At 43.1% G+C, this 27,500-nt stretch overlaps 1 protein-coding gene across 3 annotated transcripts; it reads right to left on the reverse strand.

Moving 5' to 3' along the window:
- Positions 1–5,293: 5,293 nt before the first annotated feature.
- LOC106578935 (metastasis-associated protein MTA1) lies at positions 5,294–10,252 on the reverse strand. 3 transcript variants are annotated; one of them, XM_014158218.2, is made up of 6 exons: positions 9,790–10,252; positions 9,481–9,642; positions 9,349–9,377; positions 8,913–9,043; positions 8,211–8,238; positions 5,294–6,328 (listed from the first exon to the last, which is right to left on the reverse strand). In XM_014158218.2, exons 1-6 carry the CDS (start codon positions 9,878–9,880, stop codon positions 6,269–6,271), a joined length of 501 nt encoding a protein of 166 aa, XP_014013693.1. In that variant the 5' UTR covers positions 9,881–10,252; the 3' UTR covers positions 5,294–6,268. The 3 variants fall into 3 exon arrangements, with proteins under 3 accessions (XP_014013693.1, XP_014013692.1, XP_014013691.1); XM_014158217.2 differs by lacking the exon at positions 8,211–8,238 and having other exon boundaries at positions 8,913–9,040; XM_014158216.2 differs by lacking the exon at positions 8,211–8,238.
- Positions 10,253–27,500: the final 17,248 nt, after the last annotated feature.

The following is a 27,500-nucleotide window of genomic DNA, read 5'->3' on the forward strand; positions in this document are numbered from 1 at the left end:
CAGGCCAGTGTGGAGTGGGTATTTCATTTGCTGAAATGTAGGATTATCATTGGTAGAATTCGATCATTCTTCTCTGATCTCAGGATGATCAATCTCAGTTTATCCCCCAAACAGACACAGACAAACACACACGCACACAAGCTCCGGGTCTGCTGTGGGGTTAGGGGTGTGTGTGTGTGTATGTCTGTACAGTGCATTCATAAAGTATTCAGACTCATTTTGTAACGTTACATCCTTATTCTAAATTGGATTAAATTATTTTTCCCATCATCAATCTACACACAATACCCCATAATGACAAAGCAAAAACTGAAATATCACTTTTAAATAAGTATTCAGACCTTATACAAAGGACTTTGTTGAACCACTTTGGCAGCAATTACATCCTCGAGTCTTCTTGGGGATGATGCTACAAGCTTGGCAAAACTGTATTTGGGGAGTTTCTCCCATTCTGCAGATCCTCTCAAGCTCTGTCAGGTTGGATGGGGAGCGTTGCTGCACAGCTATTTTCAGATCTCTCCAGAGATGTTCAATCAGGTTCAAGTCCGGGCTCTGGTTGGGCCACTCAAGGGCATTCAGAGACTTGGCCAGAAGCCACTCCTGTGTTGTCTTGGCTGTGTGCTTCGGGTCGTTGTCTTGTTGGAAGGTGAACCTTCTCCCTACTCTGAGGTCCTGAGCACTCTGGAGCAGGATTTCATCAAGGATCTCTCTGTAATTTGATCCGTTCGTCTTTTTCTCGACACTGACTAGTCTCCCAGTCCCTGCCGCTGAAAAACATCCCCACAGCATGATGCTGCCGCCACCATGCTTCACCGTAGAGATGGAGTCAGGTTTCCTCCAGACAAGACGCTTGGCATAGAGGGCCATGAGATCAATCTTAGATTCAACAGACCAGAGAATCTTGTTTCTCATGGTCTGAGAGTCTTTAGGTGCCTTTTGGCAGACTCCAAACGGGCTGTCGTTTGCCTTTTACTGAGGAGTGGCTTCCATCTGGCTACTCTACCATAAAGGCCTGATTGGTGGAGAGCTGCAGAGATGGTTGTCCTTCTGGAAGGTTCTTCCATCTCCACAGAGGAACTCTAGAGCTCTGTTAGAGTGACCATCGAGTTCATGGTCACCTCCTTGACCAAGACCCTTCTCCCCTGATTGTTTAGTTTGGCAGGGCAGCCAGCTCTAGGGAGAGTCTTGGTGGTTCCAAACTTATTCCATTTAAGACTGATGGAGGCCAGTGTGTTCTTAGGGACTTTCAATGCTGCAGAAATGTTTTGGTACCCTTCCCCAGATCTGTGCCTCGACACAATCCTGTCTCGGAGCTTTACGGACAATTCCTTTAACCTCATGGCTATGTTTTTGCTCTGATATGCACTGTCAACTGTGGGACCTTATATATACAGTTGTGTGCCTTTCCAAATCATGTTCAATCAATTGAATTTAGCACAAGTGGACACCAATCAAGTTTTAGAAACATCTCAAGATGATCAATGGAAACAAGATGCACCTGAGCTCAATTTCGAATCTCATAGCAAAGGGTCTGAATTCTTGTGAAAATAAGGTATTTCAGTTTTTTTATTTTTAATACATTTCTAAACATTTCTAAAAACCTGTTTTTGCTTTGTCATTATGAGGTATTGTGTGTAGATTGTTGAGGAAAAGGTTTTATTTAATCCATTTTAGAATAAGGCTGTAACATAACAAAATGTGGAAAAAGTCAAGGGGTATGAATACTTTCCGATGGCACTGTATGTATTTATGTATGTAAGTACAGTACCAGGAAAAAGTTTTAGAACACCTACTCATTCAAGGTTATTTCTTTATTTTTACTATTTTCTACATTGTTGAATAATAGTGAAGACATGCCAAGAGTGTGCAAAGCTGTCATCAAGGCAAAAGGTGGCTACTTGGAAGAAAGTCAAATATAAAATGTATTTTGATTTGTTAACACTTTTTGGGTTACTAAATTATTCCATATGTGTTATTTCATAGTTTTGATGTCTTCACTATTATTCTACACTGTAGAAAATAGTACAAATAAAGAAAAACACTTGAATGAGTAAGTGTGTCCTAACTTTTGACTGGTACTGTATGTATGAGAGAAACAAGGGGTCAGGCAGAGGCTGTGTTGCGCTGGACCCTATAGGGGATTTAGAGTCTTAGAGCAGCGGCTCAGAATCCTAAATTAAAAACTGTACTGTCTAATCTGCCAGGGAGAGAACCAGTGTCACACACACACGCAAACACCCTGAAATCTGAGCACTAATCCATTATGTTTTCATGGCTCAGGGTACACACACACACACACACACTGATAAAGACACACTGATTGTGTCCAGGGCCGGATGAAAGAAAGGATAGAGGGAGGAGGAGGAAGGAGAGGTAAGGGACACAGATTTACACTCTCATTTTCAGTTCAGAGATCAGAGACATCTAGGTCACTTCATTATTACAATCTTCTGCGTGTTCATTCCCAGTTTACACAGCATACAGAGCTATATATATATATATATATATATATATATATATATATATATATATATAAAAATACACACACACACACACAAACATTTGAATGCACAATGAAACATTGTTAATAGAAAGAACACACATATTTAATAAATCCTACTTGGTGGCTCTCCCCCTTAACAATGTTATGTTAACTTTACCTTGAGGCTTGCCCCCAACTGGCCACAATACTATTTTGGGGGGCGCCGGCCTCAGCCATGGAAACACAAAAGTCTGACTCATCAATCACGAATTGAAATATATTTATAGAAAATACTGGTCAGTTTTCAAGTCATTAATTACATTTTTATTCACTTCCTGAATCATCTGAATATACATATTTTGTAATGGCCCTAACTCGGGTTTAAGAATCTGTAACCATGAGAAGTTAATACTGGAGAATACTGGGAGAAGATATGTAGGCCTATACAACAGATGAAAGGGGTTATGAATAACTTTGCCTATACTGTGGCACTGGGACAAAGGTTTGGGAATACTGGATGTGGAGGGGGGGGGGTGCTGAGATGTGCTGCCCTCTGGTGGAGAAGGACAGATCATACTAGGTTTGCGTTTAATCTTCATTTAACGAGGCAAGTTATACTTGCATTACGGCAGAACGATATATTCACAATGTAAATGTAACTTCTACAGCAGTAAATCAATGTTTCATTTTTACCTTTAAAGTAATATATTTCCAACCGGTAGAGAGACCATCTATAAATCTCAGTTGCAACAATCCTAATGTAATCAGAAAATGTTCAGCGTTTTCTCTCCTGTTTACAAGTAGGGTGTGCTGTTGAGCAATTGAAGAGGTATTTAGTATTAATGTCTGTGATTTGAACACGGACAGATCAAAACTTCAGCCTTCATCCCGTTTGGGTTGTAAAATTAGTATTTACAAACAATAGATCAGTCAGTATTGATATGACAGAGCAGCAGTTGTGTATTCTACAGATGAGATGAGCACTTACAATTGAATTAACCTTTAAAAATAAAGATAGCAGTTTTGAAACTCCAGTATTTGCAACGTACTACACTCGTTTTCAGTACGGGACATTTCAGTTGCAGGTACTCCTAACCCCGCAGCATCATGTTTTACGTTTTACTCATTTATTTAACCAGGTAGGCCAGTTGAGAACAAGTTCTCATTTACAGCTGCGACCTGGCCAAGATAAAGCAAAGCAGTGTGACAAAAACAACAACACAGAGTTACACATAAACAAACGTACAGTCAATAATACAATAGACAAATCTTTATACAGTGTGTGCAAATGAAGTAAGGAGGTTAGGCAATAAATAGGCCATAGTGGCGAAATAATTACAATTTAGCAATTAACACTGGAGTGATAGATGTGCAGATGAGGATGTGCAAGTAGAAATACTGGTGTGCAAAAGAGCAGATGATACATTCAACGATACACCATTGTAGAGTGTACTTTAAGTCTTTTTCATCTTTTAACAACTTCTTCTCTGCGGTTCGGTAACCGAGCACCGATAAAAACGCTCGGCTCCAGGTGAGGATCGAACTCACAACCTCGGCATAGTTCTACTGAATACTGTTGTATATGTACCGCACGCTAACTAACAGAAACACACTTTTAAGAATGTCACATCTGTTCTTGGGGGGAAACGTAGCCTAAGCAGCTGATATCGGACGTTAGATCCGCCCACTATCTATAGCCTAGCCTAGGAGAAATGTCGACGTTTTCTGTCATTTTCCTTTTCTACCTTTTTTTCTACTTCTAACAACTCGGTAGCTTGCAGCTGATTGTATCGATATGTATGACTGACTGGAACGTATGTAGTGAACTTACTGCAGAGGGGAGCAGTAAGGGAGAGAAAAACGTTACCAAGATGAGTATACAGAATAGAGAATGCTGGTTCAGAAAATAAAAGAGGTTAATGGGGATTAAAAGCTAAAAACGATTTTCTAATAATATGTTTGCTCTTTCTTTCTAAATACCTAATGTCCTCTGTAATAACAGGGACCGATGGTGCGCCACCGTGAGGCTTGATGGATCAGCCCTACCACCCACTAAGCACACTGTAGAGACAGGGTGCATTTTGTGTATTAGGCTACTGTTCATTTACCAGTATGCTGAGGCAAATATGATTCTCATACCCCATTTCCCCTATTCGTCTGTGGTTGAGGGGTTCTTATTGAAATGCCTCTAACAATAGGTCTGGTATTGTATGCCCACGGTCTGTGTCCTGTATTGTGTCGTATCATTCACTGGCTGTCGGTATGGAGTTTCTTTATGTGTGATAATGAGACTGGAACAGTCTGCCATTAAATCTGTGTTGAAGGCTGGGAGGCATATGAGAAATCACCCTCCATGAAATAACACATAAACCAATGGGAGGGGAGTGGGAAAGGGAGGTGGTGTATTTGTTTTATGTTATGGTCTCACCCAAGCGTAACGCACAGAAATAACAGTTCTATCTTTCTCATACACACAGACACACACCTATACTTGTAGTGCATTCAAATCGCAAACACACACAGACGGTGTGCTGTAATCGTCAGCGTGTGATTGGTGCTCTGAGCAGTCTTCTCTGGTAGTGTTTATTATTGTCTTTCCGTGGGATATTTACAACGTCATTCCGATATCAAATACCCAAACCTGAAAACCCAGCCCCCATCCATCATAACAAACAGTCACACACACACACAACACACACACACGTACTGATCCCTGGCCCTGGGACTTGGAGTGTTGAATTAATTTAAGCTTCAGGCCCTCTGAAGGAAAGGACACAAGGAGATACGGAGAGAAGACATAAAGGAGACAAGTAGAGGAAACTGTGTTGTTTTTAATCAGCATATTTCATATTTCAACACGTGACATTCATGAACACCAACATAAGCAAATCAGGAGGCTTGACCTCAGTGGCATGCTACTGCAGGGGACGTCCTAAATAGCCCCTTAATCCCTTGGGCACTAGATGGCTCTGGCCAAAAGTTGTGCCCTACACAGGGAATAGGATACCAAATCAGATTAGATCTGTCATGACAGTCCCAGGTTCCATTGAGGAGAGAGGAAGTGTTCTGCCTATAGCAGTGCTAGGTAGAGCATAAAATAGAATGGCTAGACTGTACAGAGTTGCAATCGGTATAGTAATATACAATGGCTCAGATGCAGAGGAGCGTATTTCTATGTTGTTGACTCAGAAGTTAGCAGTGTTGTGGAACTGTAAGATACATAATGATGCAGTTATCTAGTTACTGATCCAATCCCTTTAACCATCTAGTTTGTGATCAAACCATCCCTTTAAATCCAGCCGATCTGGTTAGTTGATATCAGGTTAGATCTCCCTGACAAACTGAGGAGAGCTCACAACTACCAGTCACTGACATGCAGTAGGTACTGAAGAAGAAAAAAACAATCAAGTTCACACACTCACTGGTTTTCTGTCCCAGGGGAGTTGGATCTGTACAGGTGGGAACCCCTTTATGTCTGTCTCCACGGCAACGAAGCACATCACTTCCTGCCGAGGTGAAGGGTCAGATTCCGAAGAGTCCAGAGGTTTTTTTTTATTTAAAGGGGGGCATTGGGGAGGGCGGGGCTGGGTGAAACTAGGATTAGGGTCTTGCATGTCGAGCTGAGCCTAGGCAGGGGACAGGCATGGGAGGGAGATAGGGTCAGAGGTCAGGGGTCAGTCGTGGATGACAATGGGTCCCCTCATCCGGAGGCTGGGGTGGGGGTGTGGAGGGGCGAGGAGCAGCCCCTGTGGTGGTGCCTGGGATGCCCTGCGCAGGGTGATCTGCTCACAGGGCTGTCGACAGGCGCGCCTCAGCTGGGACCGAGACAGCAGCCGCCTGACCCTCCTGGAGAGACAGGACACGACATCAGGTGGACAGGACATGACATCAGAGGGGAACTCAACAGAACATTAGAACACTGTTAAAACATTGGGATAGACAGAGAGAGAAATTAAGTAAAGGGCTGTTGTCCGAGGGAGTCGATTACTACAGCAGCATCTCTCTCTCTCTCTCTCTCTCTCTCTCTCTCTCTCTCGCTCAGGGTTGTTTATCATTTCTCTGAACAGATAAACACATCAATTACCTCCAGTACAACGCTGGGATTGAATTAGTGCAGGCTAATATAGACACTGTGTGTGAGAGTGTACCACAGAAGGTTGGTGGCACTTAAATTGGGGAGGATGGGCTCGTGGTAATGGCTAGAGCGGAATCAGTGGAATGGTATCAAATACATCACATGGTTTCATTGTGTTTGATGCCATTCCATTCACTCCGTTCCAGCCGTTACTATGAGCCATCCTGCCCTCAGCAGCCTCATGTGGTGTGTACGTGCGTATTGTGTTGTTTAGGCCATTGTGTTTTACCGCATCAAGAAAAGAAAGAGAGAGGGAGATGGAGAGAGAGATGGGTCCTGAGGGCTGTCCTGTGAATGACTGAGTGTTTATTATAAAGAGTGATGACTGTAATAGAGCTTTTCTGCGTGATATAATCTGTAATATTGATCACTCCATCTAGTGAGGCAGGACCAGTCACAGAGTCATGGAAAATGTATGAGTGTGAAAGTACCTTTTGCTGAATATATTATTTCATAGTCTCGGAAGTCCCAGACCTAGGGCAACAGCACTAGGTCTGTGGAACATGGTGGATTTTCTCGGTGACTTTGAAAAGGGAGAATTTTTTGGGGCGGGTGTAAAATGTGAGTGGGAATTGTGCTCAAAAATGATCTCGGTAACATGACAGAGGCGGACCCGAGGCCGACGCAGATAGCTAGGCTAATTATAGTGGTTGTAAGCTTGTAACACTAACGTTAGGTGTCATGGTGCAAACTACTCACTTGAGAAATACACTCATTGAAAATATTATCCGTGAGCTCCATCTAGCTAGCTACCAATTTTGCATCCGGTGGGGAAGTTTACGCCAGGGCACTAACGCACAAGGCTCTGGATGGATTTTACCAGCCCATTTCCTCCTAGCCCAACCTATGCTTCTACCTGTGCAGGCGTGTATGTCGGAACATTATTAATGGAGACTAATCTCTACCTGCTTAGAAACAAACACACATAGCCGTGGGAAGTAGTTTTGGGGTGCTGCGTTTGAATATTTGTAGATTTTTTGGCCCGCACGACAGGCACTGTAGGTCTGCTAATACAGCACTATTAAAGGCTCATTGCACTCATTTTCTGAAAATATTTAGTTGGGGAAAATTTGTATTTATTATTATTTGTATGTATTTTTTTATTTTTCAGGGGGTGCACCCCTACTTCCCACAGCTATGGTCACACACCACCAGCCTGACCTCTAGCTGAGCTCTGATTGGTTCTAATAAAGAATAGAGCATCTACATCATCTGTTGTTAGTGTCAGTCAGCCAAACAGATGAGACTCATTAGCATATTCTATTCCTGTGATTCTGGGAAGATGAAGTCTCCTGACACACACACACATACACGGGTGATGTAAGTGGATGCTCCAGTAATGCAGTAATGATATTTCCACTGTAACCTGGTCAATCTCAGACAGTTGGTCTGAAGCCGGGGGGTGATGCGGGTGACAATGGTTCATGGACACAGTGAGTGTGTGTATGTTTGTGTGTGAGTGTATTATCAAGTTGACTGGACTGAACGCTGCACAAGTGAGAAAACAGACTCCACAGGTAACCCAGGTCACGTGTGTGTGTGTGTGTGTGTGTGTGTGTGTGTGTGTGTGTGTGTGCGGGGTGGGGGGCTTACCGTGAGCAGTTGTGTAACGGCTGCAGCACTGAAATGAGACAAGCAGCCAGTCACTGACAGGAAGGGAAACACACACCGACCCACGATGCAACAGGGCACAAGAGGTCAGGGGTCAGAGTCTGTATTCCCAAAAGAGTCTCAGAGTAGGAGTGATAGTGCAAGATTTTATGGAACTGATCCCAGATCAGCACTTCTACTCTGAGACACTTATTGAATAGAGACCCAGGTGTTGTGCACATTAAGAGTCATTACATCATGTGAGTGTGTTTTGTATGAGATGAGAATATTTGGTTACCTGTGGAGTCCCATTCATCAGCTTGGCAATGGCCTCAGTCTCAATCCTGTTTACAACCCTGCAGTTGTCTCCTTGTTAGTCCCCTATAAAATATGTTCAACTAACCCTCGCAAGTTGTTGCATAGCAAAACTATATCTAAAGACTAATTGGCCCAGTTTTCCCACTCAACTCCTGATGAATCTCAACCCACAGCAGTGATCTGCTTATTAATTAAATGTCTACACGCTGATCTCTGGAATTCTATTTCTGTGCTTGGTGAGTCAGGGTTGTCGAAGCTTGTTAGGACACAGCTGCTTCAGCCCAGTCAGCTGTCAGTCACAGGCATAATAAGCCGTCACTCTCCAATCACACGCAAGACGGCCTCACGCATCATCAGGCCAGTTGACCAATCAAAGGCCACCCCTACCTGGTCTCCCGGGAGACAAAGAAGAAGCTGTCATCGGGGGCATCGATCAAGTTTGGGCGTCTCTTCCTAATCATGACTCCGCCCCTAGCACTGCCCCTGGTCCCCCCGCCTCCACTGCTACGGCCATTCTGCTGGGAAGAGCCAATCACAAACAATTACTCCAGAACGAGACAATCAAATACGAGCACCTCATGATTATCCAATAAAAAAAACTGCTATGCTTAATGATGTAATATTGTAGAGTCAACCTTAAATGTGTGTATTTGAAGTCTATGGTTGGTCTACGGGCAGATTGGTATATCATGTGATGTGGTCAGCTGACATGTTAAACACCTATCCAGGCTATTTGAGATCTATCATGCGTCTGCAATGTAGTCAGGCAGGAACAGCACATATTTAAAGTCCTGTGTTTAGTAAAAGAGAAACTGTTACTCACCACTGGTACCGTTGTCTGGCCTGGGTTTTCTACAGAAGGACACAGGAGACAATATGATAGAGATTAGTTGGAGTGTGTGTGATTGTAGGTGTGTGTGCAAGTGTGTGTGTGTGTGTGTGTGTGTGTGTGTACCTGGGCGTTTCTCTGGCTCGGCTCTGGTGTGGTGGTGGAAGCTGCGTTTACCCAGAAGGCCATGGGGACCGTGAGGGAGAGAAGAGAGGAGGCGGCGAGGGGGAGGGGCTTGCAGGCCAAGGGTTCGGTGAGAACGGGGGGCGTGTATCGCAGGGCGGGACTCTGGAACACATAGCATCACATGTTTGACCACCCATATTACTCCGTTTTTTTCTATTTGTTGTCATAAGAGAATGTCATTCCTTGGAGACTACTCTTATGTCATACAAACACGTATTTGCTCCATTGTTTAGGCATTGCGTGTGTTACCCAGGAACTGCAAGACGCTGGTCAGGGTGCTCCTCTGGGCGGTCCGGATTCTGAGTGGTCGCCCGACTTGCCCCTCCGACAGCCGCAACATATCTAGACCAATCACCACACAGCAGCTCTACTACTGACCAATCACCAAACAGCGCCAGTGACAGACAAAGCAGCTGTACTATGTCATTCAGTCAAGAATACGGAGAATGTTTCAGACAGAGAAAAGATATGAACATTGCTTCATCTACTGGTGCCTGTGGCATGCTGTGTAGTTGTTTTGAATTGGTGAACCTCTAATACAGAATTTATCTGAAAGCTCTGAAACTAACCGTTACCAACTAATAGTAACTGCTAATAAAACTGTAAATACCTGCAGTATGAGTTGAAAGCAGTTTGAGAGTGAAACACTGTGTTAGATGACTTACTGTATGAGGTGGTTATGGGTAGATGTAGCAGCAGTGTGTTAGATGACTTACTGTATGAGGTGGTTATGGGTAGATGTAGCAGCAGTGTTAGATGACTTACTGTATGAGGTGGTTATGGGTAGATGTAGCAGCAGTGTGTTAGATGACTTACTGTATGAGGTGGTTATGGGTAGATGTAGCAGCAGTGTTAGATGACTTACTGTATGAGGTGGTTATGGGTAGATGTAGCAGCAGTGTTAGATGACTTACTGTATGAGGTGGTTATGGGTAGATGTAGCAGCAGTGTTAGATGACTTACTGTATGAGGTGGTTATGGGTAGATGTAGCAGCAGTGTGTTAGATGACTTACTGTATGAGATGGTTATGGGTAGATGTAGCAGCAGTGTTAGATGACTTACTGTATGAGGTGGTTATGGGTAGATGTAGCAGCAGTGTTAGATGACTTACTGTATGAGGTGGTTATGGGTAGATGTAGCAGCAGTGTTAGATGACTTACTGTATGAGGTGGTTATGGGTAGATGTAGCAGCAGTGTTAGATGACTTACTGTATGAGGTGGTTATGGGTAGATGTAGCAGCAGTGTGTTAGATGACTTACTGTATGAGGTGGTTATGGGTAGATGTAGCAGCAGTGTGTTAGATGACTTACTGTATGAGGTGGTTATGGGTAGATGTAGCAGCAGTGTGTTAGATGACTTACTGTATGAGGTGGTTATGGGTAGATGTAGCAGCAGTGTTAGATGACTTACTGTATGAGGTGGTTATGGGTAGATGTAGCAGCAGTGTTAGATGACTTACTGTATGAGGTGGTTATGGGTAGATGTAGCAGCAGTGTGTTAGATGACTTACTGTATGAGGTGGTTATGGGTAGATGTAGCAGCAGTGTGTTAGATGACTTACTGTATGAGGTGGTTATGGGTAGATGTAGCAGCAGTGTGTTAGATGACTTACTGTATGAGGTGGTTATGGGTAGATGTAGCAGCAGTGTGTTAGATGACTTACTGTATGAGGTGGTTATGGGTAGATGTAGCAGCAGTGTGTTAGATGACTTACTGTATGAGGTGGTTATGGGTAGATGTAGCAGCAGTGTGTTAGATGACTTACTGTATGAGGTGGTTATGGGTAGATGTAGCAGCAGTGTGTTAGATGACTTACTGTATGAGGTGGTTATGGGTAGATGTAGCAGCAGTGTGTTAGATGACTTACTGTATGAGGTGGTTATGGGTAGATGTAGCAGCAGTGTTAGATGACTTACTGTATGAGGTGGTTATGGGTAGATGTAGCAGCAGTGTGTTAGATGACTTACTGTATGAGGTGGTTATGGGTAGATGTAGCAGCAGTGTTAGATGACTTACTGTATGAGGTGGTTATGGGTAGATGTAGCAGCAGTGTTAGATGACTTACTGTATGAGGTGGTTATGGGTAGATGTAGCAGCAGTGTGTTAGATGACTTACTGTATGAGGTGGTTATGGGTAGATGTAGCAGCAGTGTTAGATGACTTACTGTATGAGGTGGTTATGGGTAGATGTAGCAGCAGTGTTAGATGACTTACTGTATGAGGTGGTTATGGGTAGATGTAGCAGCAGTGTTAGATGACTTACTGTATGAGGTGGTTATGGGTAGATGTAGCAGCAGTGTTAGATGACTTACTGTATGAGGTGGTTATGGGTAGATGTAGCAGCAGTGTTAGATGACTTACTGTATGAGGTGGTTATGGGTAGATGTAGCAGCAGTGTTAGATGACTTACTGTATGAGGTGGTTATGGGTAGATGTAGCAGCAGTGTTAGATGACTTACTGTATGAGGTGGTTATGGGTAGATGTAGCAGCAGTGTGTTAGATGACTTACTGTATGAGGTGGTTATGGGTAGATGTAGCAGCAGTGTGTTAGATGACTTACTGTATGAGGTGGTTATGGGTAGATGTAGCAGCAGTGTGTTAGATGACTTACTGTATGAGGTGGTTATGGGTAGATGTAGCAGCAGTGTGTTAGATGACTTACTGTATGAGGTGGTTATGGGTAGATGTAGCAGCAGTGTGTTAGATGACTTACTGTATGAGGTGGTTATGGGTAGATGTAGCAGCAGTGTGTTAGATGACTTACTGTATGAGGTGGTTATGGGTAGATGTAGCAGCAGTGTGTTAGATGACTTACTGTATGAGGTGGTTATGGGTAGATGTAGCAGCAGTGTGTTAGATGACTTACTGTATGAGGTGGTTATGGGTAGATGTAGCAGCAGTGTGTTAGATGACTTACTGTATGAGGTGGTTATGGGTAGATGTAGCAGCAGTGTTAGATGACTTACTGTATGAGGTGGTTATGGGTAGATGTAGCAGCAGTGTTTAGATGACTTACTGTATGAGGTGGTTATGGGTAGATGTAGCAGCAGTGTTTAGATGACTTACTGTATGAGGTGGTTATGGGTAGATGTAGCAGCAGTGTGTTAGATGACTTACTGTATGAGGTGGTTATGGGTAGATGTAGCAGCAGTGTGTTAGATGACTTACTGTATGAGGTGGTTATGGGTAGATGTAGCAGCAGTGTGTTAGATGACTTACTGTATGAGGTGGTTATGGGTAGATGTAGCAGCAGTGTGTTAGATGACTTACTGTATGAGGTGGTTATGGGTAGATGTAGCAGCAGTGTGTTAGATGACTTACTGTATGAGGTGGTTATGGGTAGATGTAGCAGCAGTGTTTAGATGACTTACTGTATGAGGTGGTTATGGGTAGATGTAGCAGCAGTGTGTTAGATGACTTACTGTATGAGGTGGTTATGGGTAGATGTAGCAGCAGTGTTTAGATGACTTACTGTATGAGGTGGTTATGGGTAGATGTAGCAGCAGTGTGTTAGATGACTTACTGTATGAGGTGGTTATGGGTAGATGTAGCAGCAGTGTGTTAGATGACTTACTGTATGAGGTGGTTATGGGTAGATGTAGCAGCAGTGTTAGATGACTTACTGTATGAGGTGGTTATGGGTAGATGTAGCAGCAGTGTTAGATGACTTACTGTATGAGGTGGTTATGGGTAGATGTAGCAGCAGTGTTAGATGACTTACTGTATGAGGTGGTTATGGGTAGATGTAGCAGCAGTGTTAGATGACTTACTGTATGAGGTGGTTATGGGTAGATGTAGCAGCAGTGTGTTAGATGACTTACTGTATGAGGTGGTTATGGGTAGATGTAGCAGCAGTGTGTTAGATGACTTACTGTATGAGGTGGTTATGGGTAGATGTAGCAGCAGTGTGTTAGATGACTTACTGTATGAGGTGGTTATGGGTAGATGTAGCAGCAGTGTTTAGATGACTTACTGTATGAGGTGGTTATGGGTAGATGTAGCAGCAGTGTTAGATGACTTACTGTATGAGGTGGTTATGGGTAGATGTAGCAGCAGTGTTAGATGACTTACTGTATGAGGTGGTTATGGGTAGATGTAGCAGCAGTGTGTTAGATGACTTACTGTATGAGGTGGTTATGGGTAGATGTAGCAGCAGTGTGTTAGATGACTTACTGTATGAGGTGGTTATGGGTAGATGTAGCAGCAGTGTGTTAGATGACTTACTGTATGAGGTGGTTATGGGTAGATGTAGCAGCAGTGTTAGATGACTTACTGTATGAGGTGGTTATGGGTAGATGTAGCAGCAGTGTTTAGATGACTTACTGTATGAGGTGGTTATGGGTAGATGTAGCAGCAGTGTGTTAGATGACTTACTGTATGAGGTGGTTATGGGTAGATGTAGCAGCAGTGTGTTAGATGACTTACTGTATGAGGTGGTTATGGGTAGATGTAGCAGCAGTGTGTTAGATGACTTACTGTATGAGGTGGTTATGGGTAGATGTAGCAGCAGTGTGTTAGATGACTTACTGTATGAGGTGGTTATGGGTAGATGTAGCAGCAGTGTTAGATGACTTACTGTATGAGGTGGTTATGGGTAGATGTAGCAGCAGTGTTAGATGACTTACTGTATGAGGTGGTTATGGGTAGATGTAGCAGCAGTGTGTTAGATGACTTACTGTATGAGGTGGTTATGGGTAGATGTAGCAGCAGTGTGTTAGATGACTTACTGTATGAGGTGGTTATGGGTAGATGTAGCAGCAGTGTGTTAGATGACTTACTGTATGAGGTGGTTATGGGTAGATGTAGCAGCAGTGTGTTAGATGACTTACTGTATGAGGTGGTTATGGGTAGATGTAGCAGCAGTGTGTTAGATGACTTACTGTATGAGGTGGTTATGGGTAGATGTAGCAGCAGTGTGTTAGATGACTTACTGTATGAGGTGGTTATGGGTAGATGTAGCAGCAGTGTGTTAGATGACTTACTGTATGAGGTGGTTATGGGTAGATGTAGCAGCAGTGTGTTAGATGACTTACTGTATGAGGTGGTTATGGGTAGATGTAGCAGCAGTGTTAGATGACTTACTGTATGAGGTGGTTATGGGTAGATGTAGCAGCAGTGTGTTAGATGACTTACTGTATGAGGTGGTTATGGGTAGATGTAGCAGCAGTGTGTTAGATGACTTACTGTATGAGGTGGTTATGGGTAGATGTAGCAGCAGTGTTTAGATGACTTACTGTATGAGGTGGTTATGGGTAGATGTAGCAGCAGTGTGTTAGATGACTTACTGTATGAGGTGGTTATGGGTAGATGTAGCAGCAGTGTGTTAGATGACTTACTGTATGAGGTGGTTATGGGTAGATGTAGCAGCAGTGTTAGATGACTTACTGTATGAGGTGGTTATGGGTAGATGTAGCAGCAGTGTGTTAGATGACTTACTGTATGAGGTGGTTATGGGTAGATGTAGCAGCAGTGTGTTAGATGACTTACTGTATGAGGTGGTTATGGGTAGATGTAGCAGCAGTGTGTTAGATGACTTACTGTATGAGGTGGTTATGGGTAGATGTAGCAGCAGTGTGTTAGATGACTTACTGTATGAGGTGGTTATGGGTAGATGTAGCAGCAGTGTGTTAGATGACTTACTGTATGAGGTGGTTATGGGTAGATGTAGCAGCAGTGTGTTAGATGACTTACTGTATGAGGTGGTTATGGGTAGATGTAGCAGCAGTGTGTTAGATGACTTACTGTATGAGGTGGTTATGGGTAGATGTAGCAGCAGTGTGTTAGATGACTTACTGTATGAGGTGGTTATGGGTAGATGTAGCAGCAGTGTGTTAGATGACTTACTGTATGAGGTGGTTATGGGTAGATGTAGCAGCAGTGTGTTAGATGACTTACTGTATGAGGTGGTTATGGGTAGATGTAGCAGCAGTGTTAGATGACTTACTGTATGAGGTGGTTATGGGTAGATGTAGCAGCAGTGTTAGATGACTTACTGTATGAGGTGGTTATGGGTAGATGTAGCAGCAGTGTGTTAGATGACTTACTGTATGAGGTGGTTATGGGTAGATGTAGCAGCAGTGTGTTAGATGACTTACTGTATGAGGTGGTTATGGGTAGATGTAGCAGCAGTGTTAGATGACTTACTGTATGAGGTGGTTATGGGTAGATGTAGCAGCAGTGTGTTAGATGACTTACTGTATGAGGTGGTTATGGGTAGATGTAGCAGCAGTGTGTTAGATGACTTACTGTATGAGGTGGTTATGGGTAGATGTAGCAGCAGTGTTTAGATGACTTACTGTATGAGGTGGTTATGGGTAGATGTAGCAGCAGTGTGTTAGATGACTTACTGTATGAGGTGGTTATGGGTAGATGTAGCAGCAGTGTGTTAGATGACTTACTGTATGAGGTGGTTATGGGTAGATGTAGCAGCAGTGTTAGATGACTTACTGTATGAGGTGGTTATGGGTAGATGTAGCAGCAGTGTGTTAGATGACTTACTGTATGAGGTGGTTATGGGTAGATGTAGCAGCAGTGTTAGATGACTTACTGTATGAGGTGGTTATGGGTAGATGTAGCAGCAGTGTGTTAGATGACTTACTGTATGAGGTGGTTATGGGTAGATGTAGCAGCAGTGTTAGATGACTTACTGTATGAGGTGGTTATGGGTAGATGTAGCAGCAGTGTGTTAGATGACTTACTGTATGAGGTGGTTATGGGTAGATGTAGCAGCAGTGAGATACACTGTATGAGGTGGTTATGGGTAGATGTAGCAGCAGTGTTTAGATGACTTACTGTATGAGGTGGTTATGGGTAGATGTAGCAGCAGTGTGTTAGATGACTTACTGTATGAGGTGGTTATGGGTAGATGTAGCAGCAGTGTGTTAGATGACTTACTGTATGAGGTGGTTATGGGTAGATGTAGCAGCAGTGTGTTAGATGACTTACTGTATGAGGTGGTTATGGGTAGATGTAGCAGCAGTGTTAGATGACTTACTGTATGAGGTGGTTATGGGTAGATGTAGCAGCAGTGTGTTAGATGACTTACTGTATGAGGTGGTTATGGGTAGATGTAGCAGCAGTGTTAGATGACTTACTGTATGAGGTGGTTATGGGTAGATGTAGCAGCAGTGTTTAGATGACTTACTGTATGAGGTGGTTATGGGTAGATGTAGCAGCAGTGTGTTAGATGACTTACTGTATGAGGTGGTTATGGGTAGATGTAGCAGCAGTGTTAGATGACTTACTGTATGAGGTGGTTATGGGTAGATGTAGCAGCAGTGTGTTAGATGACTTACTGTATGAGGTGGTTATGGGTAGATGTAGCAGCAGTGTGTTAGATGACTTACTGTATGAGGTGGTTATGGGTAGATGTAGCAGCAGTGTTTAGATGACTTACTGTATGAGGTGGTTATGGGTAGATGTAGCAGCAGTGTGTTAGATGACTTACTGTATGAGGTGGTTATGGGTAGATGTAGCAGCAGTGTGTTAGATGACTTACTGTATGAGGTGGTTATGGGTAGATGTAGCAGCAGTGTGTTAGATGACTTACTGTATGAGGTGGTTATGGGTAGATGTAGCAGCAGTGTTAGATGACTTACTGTATGAGGTGGTTATGGGTAGATGTAGCAGCAGTGTTAGATGACTTACTGTATGAGGTGGTTATGGGTAGATGTAGCAGCAGTGTGTTAGATGACTTACTGTATGAGGTGGTTATGGGTAGATGTAGCAGCAGTGTGTTAGATGACTTACTGTATGAGGTGGTTATGGGTAGATGTAGCAGCAGTGTGTTAGATGACTTACTGTATGAGGTGGTTATGGGTAGATGTAGCAGCAGTGTTAGATGACTTACTGTATGAGGTGGTTATGGGTAGATGTAGCAGCAGTGTTAGATGACTTACTGTATGAGGTGGTTATGGGTAGATGTAGCAGCAGTGTGTTAGATGACTTACTGTATGAGGTGGTTATGGGTAGATGTAGCAGCAGTGTGTAGATGACTTACTGTATGAGGTGGTTATGGGTAGATGTAGCAGCAGTGTTAGATGACTTACTGTATGAGGTGGTTATGGGTAGATGTAGCAGCAGTGTTAGATGACTTACTGTATGAGGTGGTTATGGGTAGATGTAGCAGCAGTGTGTTAGATGACTTACTGTATGAGGTGGTTATGGGTAGATGTAGCAGCAGTGTTAGATGACTTACTGTATGAGGTGGTTATGGGTAGATGTAGCAGCAGTGTGTTAGATGACTTACTGTATGAGGTGGTTATGGGTAGATGTAGCAGCAGTGTTTAGATGACTTACTGTATGAGGTGGTTATGGGTAGATGTAGCAGCAGTGTGTTAGATGACTTACTGTATGAGGTGGTTATGGGTAGATGTAGCAGCAGTGTTAGATGACTTACTGTATGAGGTGGTTATGGGTAGATGTAGCAGCAGTGTGTTAGATGACTTACTGTATGAGGTGGTTATGGGTAGATGTAGCAGCAGTGTGTTAGATGACTTACTGTATGAGGTGGTTATGGGTAGATGTAGCAGCAGTGTTAGATGACTTACTGTATGAGGTGGTTATGGGTAGATGTAGCAGCAGTGTGTTAGATGACTTACTGTATGAGGTGGTTATGGGTAGATGTAGCAGCAGTGTTAGATGACTTACTGTATGAGGTGGTTATGGGTAGATGTAGCAGCAGTGTTAGATGACTTACTGTATGAGGTGGTTATGGGTAGATGTAGCAGCAGTGTTTAGATGACTTACTGTATGAGGTGGTTATGGGTAGATGTAGCAGCAGTGTGTTAGATGACTTACTGTATGAGGTGGTTATGGGTAGATGTAGCAGCAGTGTGTTAGATGACTTACTGTATGAGGTGGTTATGGGTAGATGTAGCAGCAGTGTTTAGATGACTTACTGTATGAGGTGGTTATGGGTAGATGTAGCAGCAGTGTGTTAGATGACTTACTGTATGAGGTGGTTATGGGTAGATGTAGCAGCAGTGTGTTAGATGACTTACTGTATGAGGTGGTTATGGGTAGATGTAGCAGCAGTGTTAGATGACTTACTGTATGAGGTGGTTATGGGTAGATGTAGCAGCAGTGTGTTAGATGACTTACTGTATGAGGTGGTTATGGGTAGATGTAGCAGCAGTGTGTTAGATGACTTACTGTATGAGGTGGTTATGGGTAGATGTAGCAGCAGTGTTAGATGACTTACTGTATGAGGTGGTTATGGGTAGATGTAGCAGCAGTGTGTTAGATGACTTACTGTATGAGGTGGTTATGGGTAGATGTAGCAGCAGTGTGTTAGATGACTTACTGTATGAGGTGGTTATGGGTAGATGTAGCAGCAGTGTGTAGATGACTTACTGTATGAGGTGGTTATGGGTAGATGTAGCAGCAGTGTGTTAGATGACTTACTGTATGAGGTGGTTATGGGTAGATGTAGCAGCAGTGTTTAGATGACTTACTGTATGAGGTGGTTATGGGTAGATGTAGCAGCAGTGTGTTAGATGACTTACTGTATGAGGTGGTTATGGGTAGATGTAGCAGCAGTGTTAGATGACTTACTGTATGAGGTGGTTATGGGTAGATGTAGCAGCAGTGTGTTAGATGACTTACTGTATGAGGTGGTTATGGGTAGATGTAGCAGCAGTGTGTAGATGACTTACTGTATGAGATGGTTATGGGTAGATGTAGCAGCAGTGTTTAGATGACTTACTGTATGAGGTGGTTATGGGTAGATGTAGCAGCAGTGTTAGATGACTTACTGTATGAGGTGGTTATGGGTAGATGTAGCAGCAGTGTGTTAGATGACTTACTGTATGAGGTGGTTATGGGTAGATGTAGCAGCAGTGTGTTAGATGACTTACTGTATGAGGTGGTTATGGGTAGATGTAGCAGCAGTGTGTTAGATGACTTACTGTATGAGGTGGTTATGGGTAGATGTAGCAGCAGTGTGTTAGATGACTTACTGTATGAGGTGGTTATGGGTAGATGTAGCAGCAGTGTGTTAGATGACTTACTGTATGAGGTGGTTATGGGTAGATGTAGCAGCAGTGTTAGATGACTTACTGTATGAGGTGGTTATGGGTAGATGTAGCAGCAGTGTGTTAGATGACTTACTGTATGAGGTGGTTATGGGTAGATGTAGCAGCAGTGTGTTAGATGACTTACTGTATGAGGTGGTTATGGGTAGATGTAGCAGCAGTGTTAGATGACTTACTGTATGAGGTGGTTATGGGTAGATGTAGCAGCAGTGTGTTAGATGACTTACTGTATGAGGTGGTTATGGGTAGATGTAGCAGCAGTGTGTTAGATGACTTACTGTATGAGGTGGTTATGGGTAGATGTAGCAGCAGTGTGTTAGATGACTTACTGTATGAGGTGGTTATGGGTAGATGTAGCAGCAGTGTGTTAGATGACTTACTGTATGAGGTGGTTATGGGTAGATGTAGCAGCAGTGTTTAGATGACTTACTGTATGAGATGGTTATGGGTAGATGTAGCAGCCGTGTTAGATGACTTACTGTATGAGATGGTTATGGGTAGATGTAGCAGCAGTGTGTTAGATGACTTACTGTATGAGGTGGTTATGGGTAGATGTAGCAGCAGTGTTTAGATGACTTACTGTATGAGGTGGTTATGGGTAGATGTAGCAGCAGTGTGTTAGATGACTTACTGTATGAGGTGGTTATGGGTAGATGTAGCAGCAGTGTTTAGATGACTTACTGTATGAGGTGGTTATGGGTAGATGTAGCAGCAGTGTGTTAGATGACTTACTGTATGAGGTGGTTATGGGTAGATGTAGCAGCAGTGTGTTAGATGACTTACTGTATGAGGTGGTTATGGGTAGATGTAGCAGCAGTGTGTTAGATGACTTACTGTATGAGGTGGTTATGGGTAGATGTAGCAGCAGTGTGTTAGATGACTTACTGTATGAGGTGGTTATGGGTAGATGTAGCAGCAGTGTTAGATGACTTACTGTATGAGATGGTTATGGGTAGATGTAGCAGCAGTGTGTTAGATGACTTACTGTATGAGGTGGTTATGGGTAGATGTAGCAGCAGTGTTAGATGACTTACTGTATGAGGTGGTTATGGGTAGATGTAGCAGCAGTGTTAGATGACTTACTGTATGAGGTGGTTATGGGTAGATGTAGCAGCAGTGTTAGATGACTTACTGTATGAGGTGGTTATGGGTAGATGTAGCAGCAGTGTGTTAGATGACTTACTGTATGAGGTGGTTATGGGTAGATGTAGCAGCAGTGTTAGATGACTTACTGTATGAGGTGGTTATGGGTATATGTAGCAGCAGTGTTAGATTACTTACTGTATGAGGTGGTTATGGGTAGATGTAGCAGCAGTGTTAGATGACTTACTGTATGAGGTGGTTATGGGTAGATGTAGCAGCAGTGTGTTAGATGACTTACTGTATGAGGTGGTTATGGGTAGATGTAGCAGCAGTGTTAGATGACTTACTGTATGAGGTGGTTATGGGTAGATGTAGCAGCAGTGTGTTAGATGACTTACTGTATGAGGTAGTTATGGGTAGATGTAGCAGCAGTGTGTTAGATGACTTACTGTATGAGGTGGTTATGGGTAGATGTAGCAGCAGTGTGTTAGATGACTTACTGTATGAGGTGGTTATCGGTAGATGTAGCAGCAGTGTTAGATGACTTACTGTATGAGGTGGTTATGGGTAGATGTAGCAGCAGTGTTAGATGACTTACTGTATGAGTTGGTTATGGGTAGATGTAGCAGCAGTGTGTTAGATGACTTACTGTATGAGGTGGTTATGAGTAGATGTAGCAGCAGTGTTAGATGACTTACTGTATGAGGTGGTTATGGGTAGATGTAGCAGCAGTGTGTTAGATGACTTACTGTATGAGGTGGTTATGGGTAGATGTAGCAGCAGTGTGTTAGATGACTTACTGTATGAGGTGGTTATGGGTAGATGTAGCAGCAGTGTGTTAGATGACTTACTGTATGAGGTGGTTATGGGTAGATGTAGCATCAGTGTGTTAGATGACTTACTGTATGAGGTGGTTATGGGTAGATGTAGCAGCAGTGTTAGATGACTTACTGTATGAGGTTGTTATGGGTAGATGTAGCAGCAGTGTTAGATGACTTACTGTATGAGGTGGTTATGGGTAGATGTAGCAGCAGTGTTAGATGACTTACTGTATGAGGTGGTTATGGGTAGATGTAGCAGCAGTGTGTTAGATTACTTACTGTATGAGGTGGTTATGGGTAGATGTAGCAGCAGTGTTAGATGACTTACTGTATGAGATGGTTATGGGTATATGTAGCAGCAGTGTTAGATGACTTACTGTATGAGGTGGTTATGGGTAGATGTAGCAGCAGTGTTAGATGACTTACTGTATGAGGTTGTTATGGGTAGATGTAGCAGCAGTGTGTTAGATGACTTACTGTATGAGGTGGTTATGGGTAGATGTAGCAGCAGTGTTAGATGACTTACTGTATGAGGTGGTTATGGGTAGATGTAGCAGCAGTGTGTTAGATGACTTACTGTATGAGGTAGTTATGGGTAGATGTAGCAGCAGTGTGTTAGATGACTTACTGTATGAGGTGGTTATGGGTAGATGTAGCAGCAGTGTTAGATGACTTACTGTATGAGGTGGTTATGGGTAGATGTAGCAGCAGTGTTAGATGACTTACTGTATGAGGTGGTTATGGGTAGATGTAGCAGCAGTGTTAGATGACTTACTGTATGAGATGGTTATGGGTAGATGTAGCAGCAGTGTGTTAGATGACTTACTGTATGAGGTGGTTATGGGTAGATGTAGCAGCAGTGTTAGATGACTTACTGTATGAGGTGGTTATGGGTAGATGTAGCAGCAGTGTTAGATGACTTACTGTATGCGGTGGTTATGGGTAGATGTAGCAGCAGTGTGTTAGATGACTTACTGTATGAGGTGGTTATGGGTAGATGTAGCAGCGGTGTTAGATGACTTACTGTATGAGGTGGTTATGGGTAGATGTAGCAGCAGTGTTAGATGACTTACTGTATGAGGTGGTTATGGGTAGATGTAGCAGCAGTGTTAGATGACTTACTGTATGAGGTGGTTATGGGTAGATGTAGCAGCAGTGTTGGATGACTTACTGTATGAGGTGGTTATGGGTAGATGTAGCAGCAGTGTTAGATGACTTACTGTATGAGGTGGTTATGGGTAGATGTAGCAGCAGTGTGTTAGATGACTTACTGTATGAGGTGGTTATGGGTAGATGTAGCAGCAGTGTGTTAGATGACTTACTGTATGAGGTGGTTATGGGTAGATGTAGCAGCAGTGTTAGATGACTTACTGTATGAGGTGGTTATGGGTAGATGTAGCAGCAGTGTGTTAGATGACTTACTGTATGAGGTAGTTATGGGTAGATGTAGCAGCAGTGTTAGATGACTTACTGTATGAGGTGGTTATGGGTAGATGTAGCAGCAGTGTGTTAGATGACTTACTGTATGAGGTGGTTATGGGTAGATGTAGCAGCAGTGTGTTAGATGACTTACTGTATGAGGTGGTTATGGGTAGATGTAGCAGCAGTGTTAGATGACTTACTGTATGAGGTGGTTATGGGTAGATGTAGCAGCAGTGTTAGATGACTTACTGTATGAGGTGGTTATGGGTAGATGTAGCAGCAGTGTTAGATGACTTACTGTATGAGGTGGTTATGGGTAGATGTAGCAGCAGTGTGTTAGATGACTTACTGTATGAGGTGGTTATGGGTAGATGTAGCAGCAGTGTGTTAGATGACTTACTGTATGAGGTGGTTATGGGTAGATGTAGCAGCAGTGTGTTAGATGACTTACTGTATGAGGTGGTTATGGGTAGATGTAGCAGCAGTGTTTAGATGACTTACTGTATGAGGTGGTTATGGGTAGATGTAGCAGCAGTGTGTTAGATGACTTACTGTATGAGGTGGTTATGGGTAGATGTAGCAGCAGTGTGTTAGATGACTTACTGTATGAGGTGGTTATGGGTAGATGTAGCAGCAGTGTTAGATGACTTACTGTATGAGGTGGTTATGGGTAGATGTAGCAGCAGTGTTAGATGACTTACTGTATGAGGTGGTTATGGGTAGATGTAGCAGCAGTGTTAGATGACTTACTGTATGAGGTGGTTATGGGTAGATGTAGCAGCAGTGTGTTAGATGACTTACTGTATGAGGTGGTTATGGGTAGATGTAGCAGCAGTGTTAGATGACTTACTGTATGAGGTGGTTATGGGTAGATGTAGCAGCAGTGTTAGATGACTTACTGTATGAGGTGGTTATGGGTAGATGTAGCAGCAGTGTTAGATGACTTACTGTATGAGGTGGTTATGGGTAGATGTAGCAGCAGTGTGTTAGATGACTTACTGTATGAGGTGGTTATGGGTAGATGTAGCAGCAGTGTGTTAGATGACTTACTGTATGAGGTGGTTATGGGTAGATGTAGCAGCAGTGTGTTAGATGACTTACTGTATGAGGTGGTTATGGGTAGATGTAGCAGCAGTGTTAGATGACTTACTGTATGAGGTGGTTATGGGTAGATGTAGCAGCAGTGTGTTAGATGACTTACTGTATGAGGTGGTTATGGGTAGATGTAGCAGCAGTGTTAGATGACTTACTGTATGAGGTGGTTATGGGTAGATGTAGCAGCAGTGTTAGATGACTTACTGTATGAGGTGGTTATGGGTAGATGTAGCAGCAGTGTTGGATGACTTACTGTATGAGGTGGTTATGGGTAGATGTAGCAGCAGTGTTAGATGACTTACTGTATGAGGTGGTTATGGGTAGATGTAGCAGCAGTGTGTTAGATGACTTACTGTATGAGGTGGTTATGGGTAGATGTAGCAGCAGTGTGTTAGATGACTTACTGTATGAGGTGGTTATGGGTAGATGTAGCAGCAGTGTTAGATGACTTACTGTATGAGGTGGTTATGGGTAGATGTAGCAGCAGTGTGTTAGATGACTTACTGTATGAGGTAGTTATGGGTAGATGTAGCAGCAGTGTTAGATGACTTACTGTATGAGGTGGTTATGGGTAGATGTAGCAGCAGTGTGTTAGATGACTTACTGTATGAGGTGGTTATGGGTAGATGTAGCAGCAGTGTTAGATGACTTACTGTATGAGGTGGTTATGGGTAGATGTAGCAGCAGTGTTAGATGACTTACTGTATGAGATGGTTATGGGTAGATGTAGCAGCCGTGTTAGATGACTTACTGTATGAGGTGGTTATGGGTAGATGTAGCAGCAGTGTTAGATGACTTACTGTATGAGGTGGTTATGGGTAGATGTAGCAGCAGTGTGTTAGATGACTTACTGTATGAGGTGGTTATGGGTAGATGTAGCAGCAGTGTTAGATGACTTACTGTATGAGGTGGTTATGGGTAGATGTAGCAGCAGTGTGTTAGATGACTTACTGTATGAGGTGGTTATGGGTAGATGTAGCAGCAGTGTGTTAGATGACTTACTGTATGAGGTGGTTATGGGTAGATGTAGCAGCAGTGTGTTAGATGACTTACTGTATGAGGTGGTTATGGGTAGATGTAGCAGCAGTGTGTTAGATGACTTACTGTATGAGGTGGTTATGGGTAGATGTAGCAGCAGTGTGTTAGATGACTTACTGTAGGAGGTGGTTATGGGTAGATGTAGCAGCAGTGTTAGATGACTTACTGTATGAGATGGTTATGGGTAGATGTGGCAGCAGTGTGTTAGATGACTTACTGTATGAGGTGGTTATGGGTAGATGTAGCAGCAGTGTTAGATGACTTACTGTATGAGGTGGTTATGGGTAGATGTAGCAGCAGTGTTAGATGACTTACTGTATGAGGTGGTTATGGGTAGATGTAGCAGCAGTGTTAGATGACTTACTGTATGAGGTGGTTATGGGTAGATGTAGCAGCAGTGTGTTAGATTACTTACTGTATGAGGTGGTTATGGGTAGATGTAGCAGCAGTGTTAGATGACTTACTGTATGAGGTGGTTATGGGTATATGTAGCAGCAGTGTTAGATGACTTACTGTATGAGGTGGTTATGGGTAGATGTAGCAGCAGTGTTAGATGACTTACTGTATGAGGTGGTTATGGGTAGATGTAGCAGCAGTGTGTTAGATGACTTACTGTATGAGGTGGTTATGGGTAGATGTAGCAGCAGTGTTAGATGACTTACTGTATGAGGTGGTTATGGGTAGATGTAGCAGCAGTGTGTTAGATGACTTACTGTATGAGGTAGTTATGGGTAGATGTAGCAGCAGTGTGTTAGATGACTTACTGTATGAGGTGGTTATGGGTAGATGTAGCAGCAGTGTGTTAGATGACTTACTGTATGAGGTGGTTATCGGTAGATGTAGCAGCAGTGTTAGATGACTTACTGTATGAGGTGGTTATGGGTAGATGTAGCAGCAGTGTTAGATTACTTACTGTATGAGTTGGTTATGGGTAGATGTAGCAGCAGTGTGTTAGATGACTTACTGTATGAGGTGGTTATGGGTAGATGTAGCAGCAGTGTTAGATGACTTACTGTATGAGGTGGTTATGGGTAGATGTAGCAGCAGTGTGTTAGATGACTTACTGTATGAGGTGGTTATGGGTAGATGTAGCAGCAGTGTGTTAGATGACTTACTGTATGAGGTGGTTATGGGTAGATGTAGCAGCAGTGTGTTAGATGACTTACTGTATGAGATGGTTATGGGTAGATGTAGCATCAGTGTGTTAGATGACTTACTGTATGAGGTGGTTATGGGTAGATGTAGCAGCAGTGTTAGATGACTTACTGTATGAGGTTGTTATGGGTAGATGTAGCAGCAGTGTTAGATGACTTACTGTATGAGGTGGTTATGGGTAGATGTAGCAGCAGTGTTAGATGACTTACTGTATGAGGTGGTTATGGGTAGATGTAGCAGCAGTGTGTTAGATTACTTACTGTATGAGGTGGTTATGGGTAGATGTAGCAGCAGTGTTAGATGACTTACTGTATGAGATGGTTATGGGTATATGTAGCAGCAGTGTTAGATTACTTACTGTATGAGGTGGTTATGGGTAGATGTAGCAGCAGTGTTAGATGACTTACTGTATGAGGTTGTTATGGGTAGATGTAGCAGCAGTGTGTTAGATGACTTACTGTATGAGGTGGTTATGGGTAGATGTAGCAGCAGTGTTAGATGACTTACTGTATGAGGTGGTTATGGGTAGATGTAGCAGCAGTGTGTTAGATGACTTACTGTATGAGGTAGTTATGGGTAGATGTAGCAGCAGTGTGTTAGATGACTTACTGTATGAGGTGGTTATGGGTAGATGTAGCAGCAGTGTTAGATGACTTACTGTATGAGGTGGTTATGGGTAGATGTAGCAGCAGTGTTAGATGACTTACTGTATGAGGTGGTTATGGGTAGATGTAGCAGCAGTGTTAGATGACTTACTGTATGAGATGGTTATGGGTAGATGTAGCAGCAGTGTGTTAGATGACTTACTGTATGAGGTGGTTATGGGTAGATGTAGCAGCAGTGTTAGATGACTTACTGTATGAGGTGGTTATGGGTAGATGTAGCAGCAGTGTGTTAGATGACTTACTGTATGAGGTGGTTATGGGTAGATGTAGCAGCAGTGTGTTAGATGACTTACTGTATGAGGTGGTTATGGGTAGATGTAGCAGCAGTGTGTTAGATGACTTACTGTATGAGGTGGTTATGGGTAGATGTAGCAGCAGTGTTAGATGACTTACTGTATGAGGTGGTTATGGGTAGATGTAGCAGCAGTGTGTTAGATGACTTACTGTATGAGGTGGTTATGGGTAGATGTAGCAGCGGTGTTAGATGACTTACTGTATGAGGTGGTTATGGGTAGATGTAGCAGCGGTGTTAGATGACTTACTGTATGAGGTGGTTATGGGTAGATGTAGCAGCGGTGTTAGATGACTTACTGTATGAGGTGGTTATGGGTAGATGTAGCAGCAGTGTTGGATGACTTACTGTA

The sequence above is a fragment of the Salmo salar genome, chromosome ssa19 (genome assembly GCF_905237065.1).
Source record: "Salmo salar chromosome ssa19, Ssal_v3.1, whole genome shotgun sequence".
Lineage (NCBI taxonomy): Eukaryota > Metazoa > Chordata > Actinopteri > Salmoniformes > Salmonidae > Salmo > Salmo salar.

What these genes read in the sequence shown, in the direction of transcription:
- LOC106578935 (XM_014158216.2), bottom strand. Translation starts at nt 9,880, where the DNA reads ATGTTGCGGCTGTCGGAGGGGCAAGTCGGGCGACCACTCAGAATCCGG. An exon ending in GCCAGACAACGGTACCAGTG is followed by an intron (nt 9,044 to 9,348) that starts GTGAGTAACAGT and finishes GGCTCTTCCCAG; the next exon opens with CAGAATGGCCGTAGCAGTGG. An exon ending in TTTGTCTCCCGGGAGACCAG is followed by an intron (nt 6,329 to 8,912) that starts GTAGGGGTGGCC and finishes CTGTCTCTCCAG; the next exon opens with GAGGGTCAGGCGGCTGCTGT.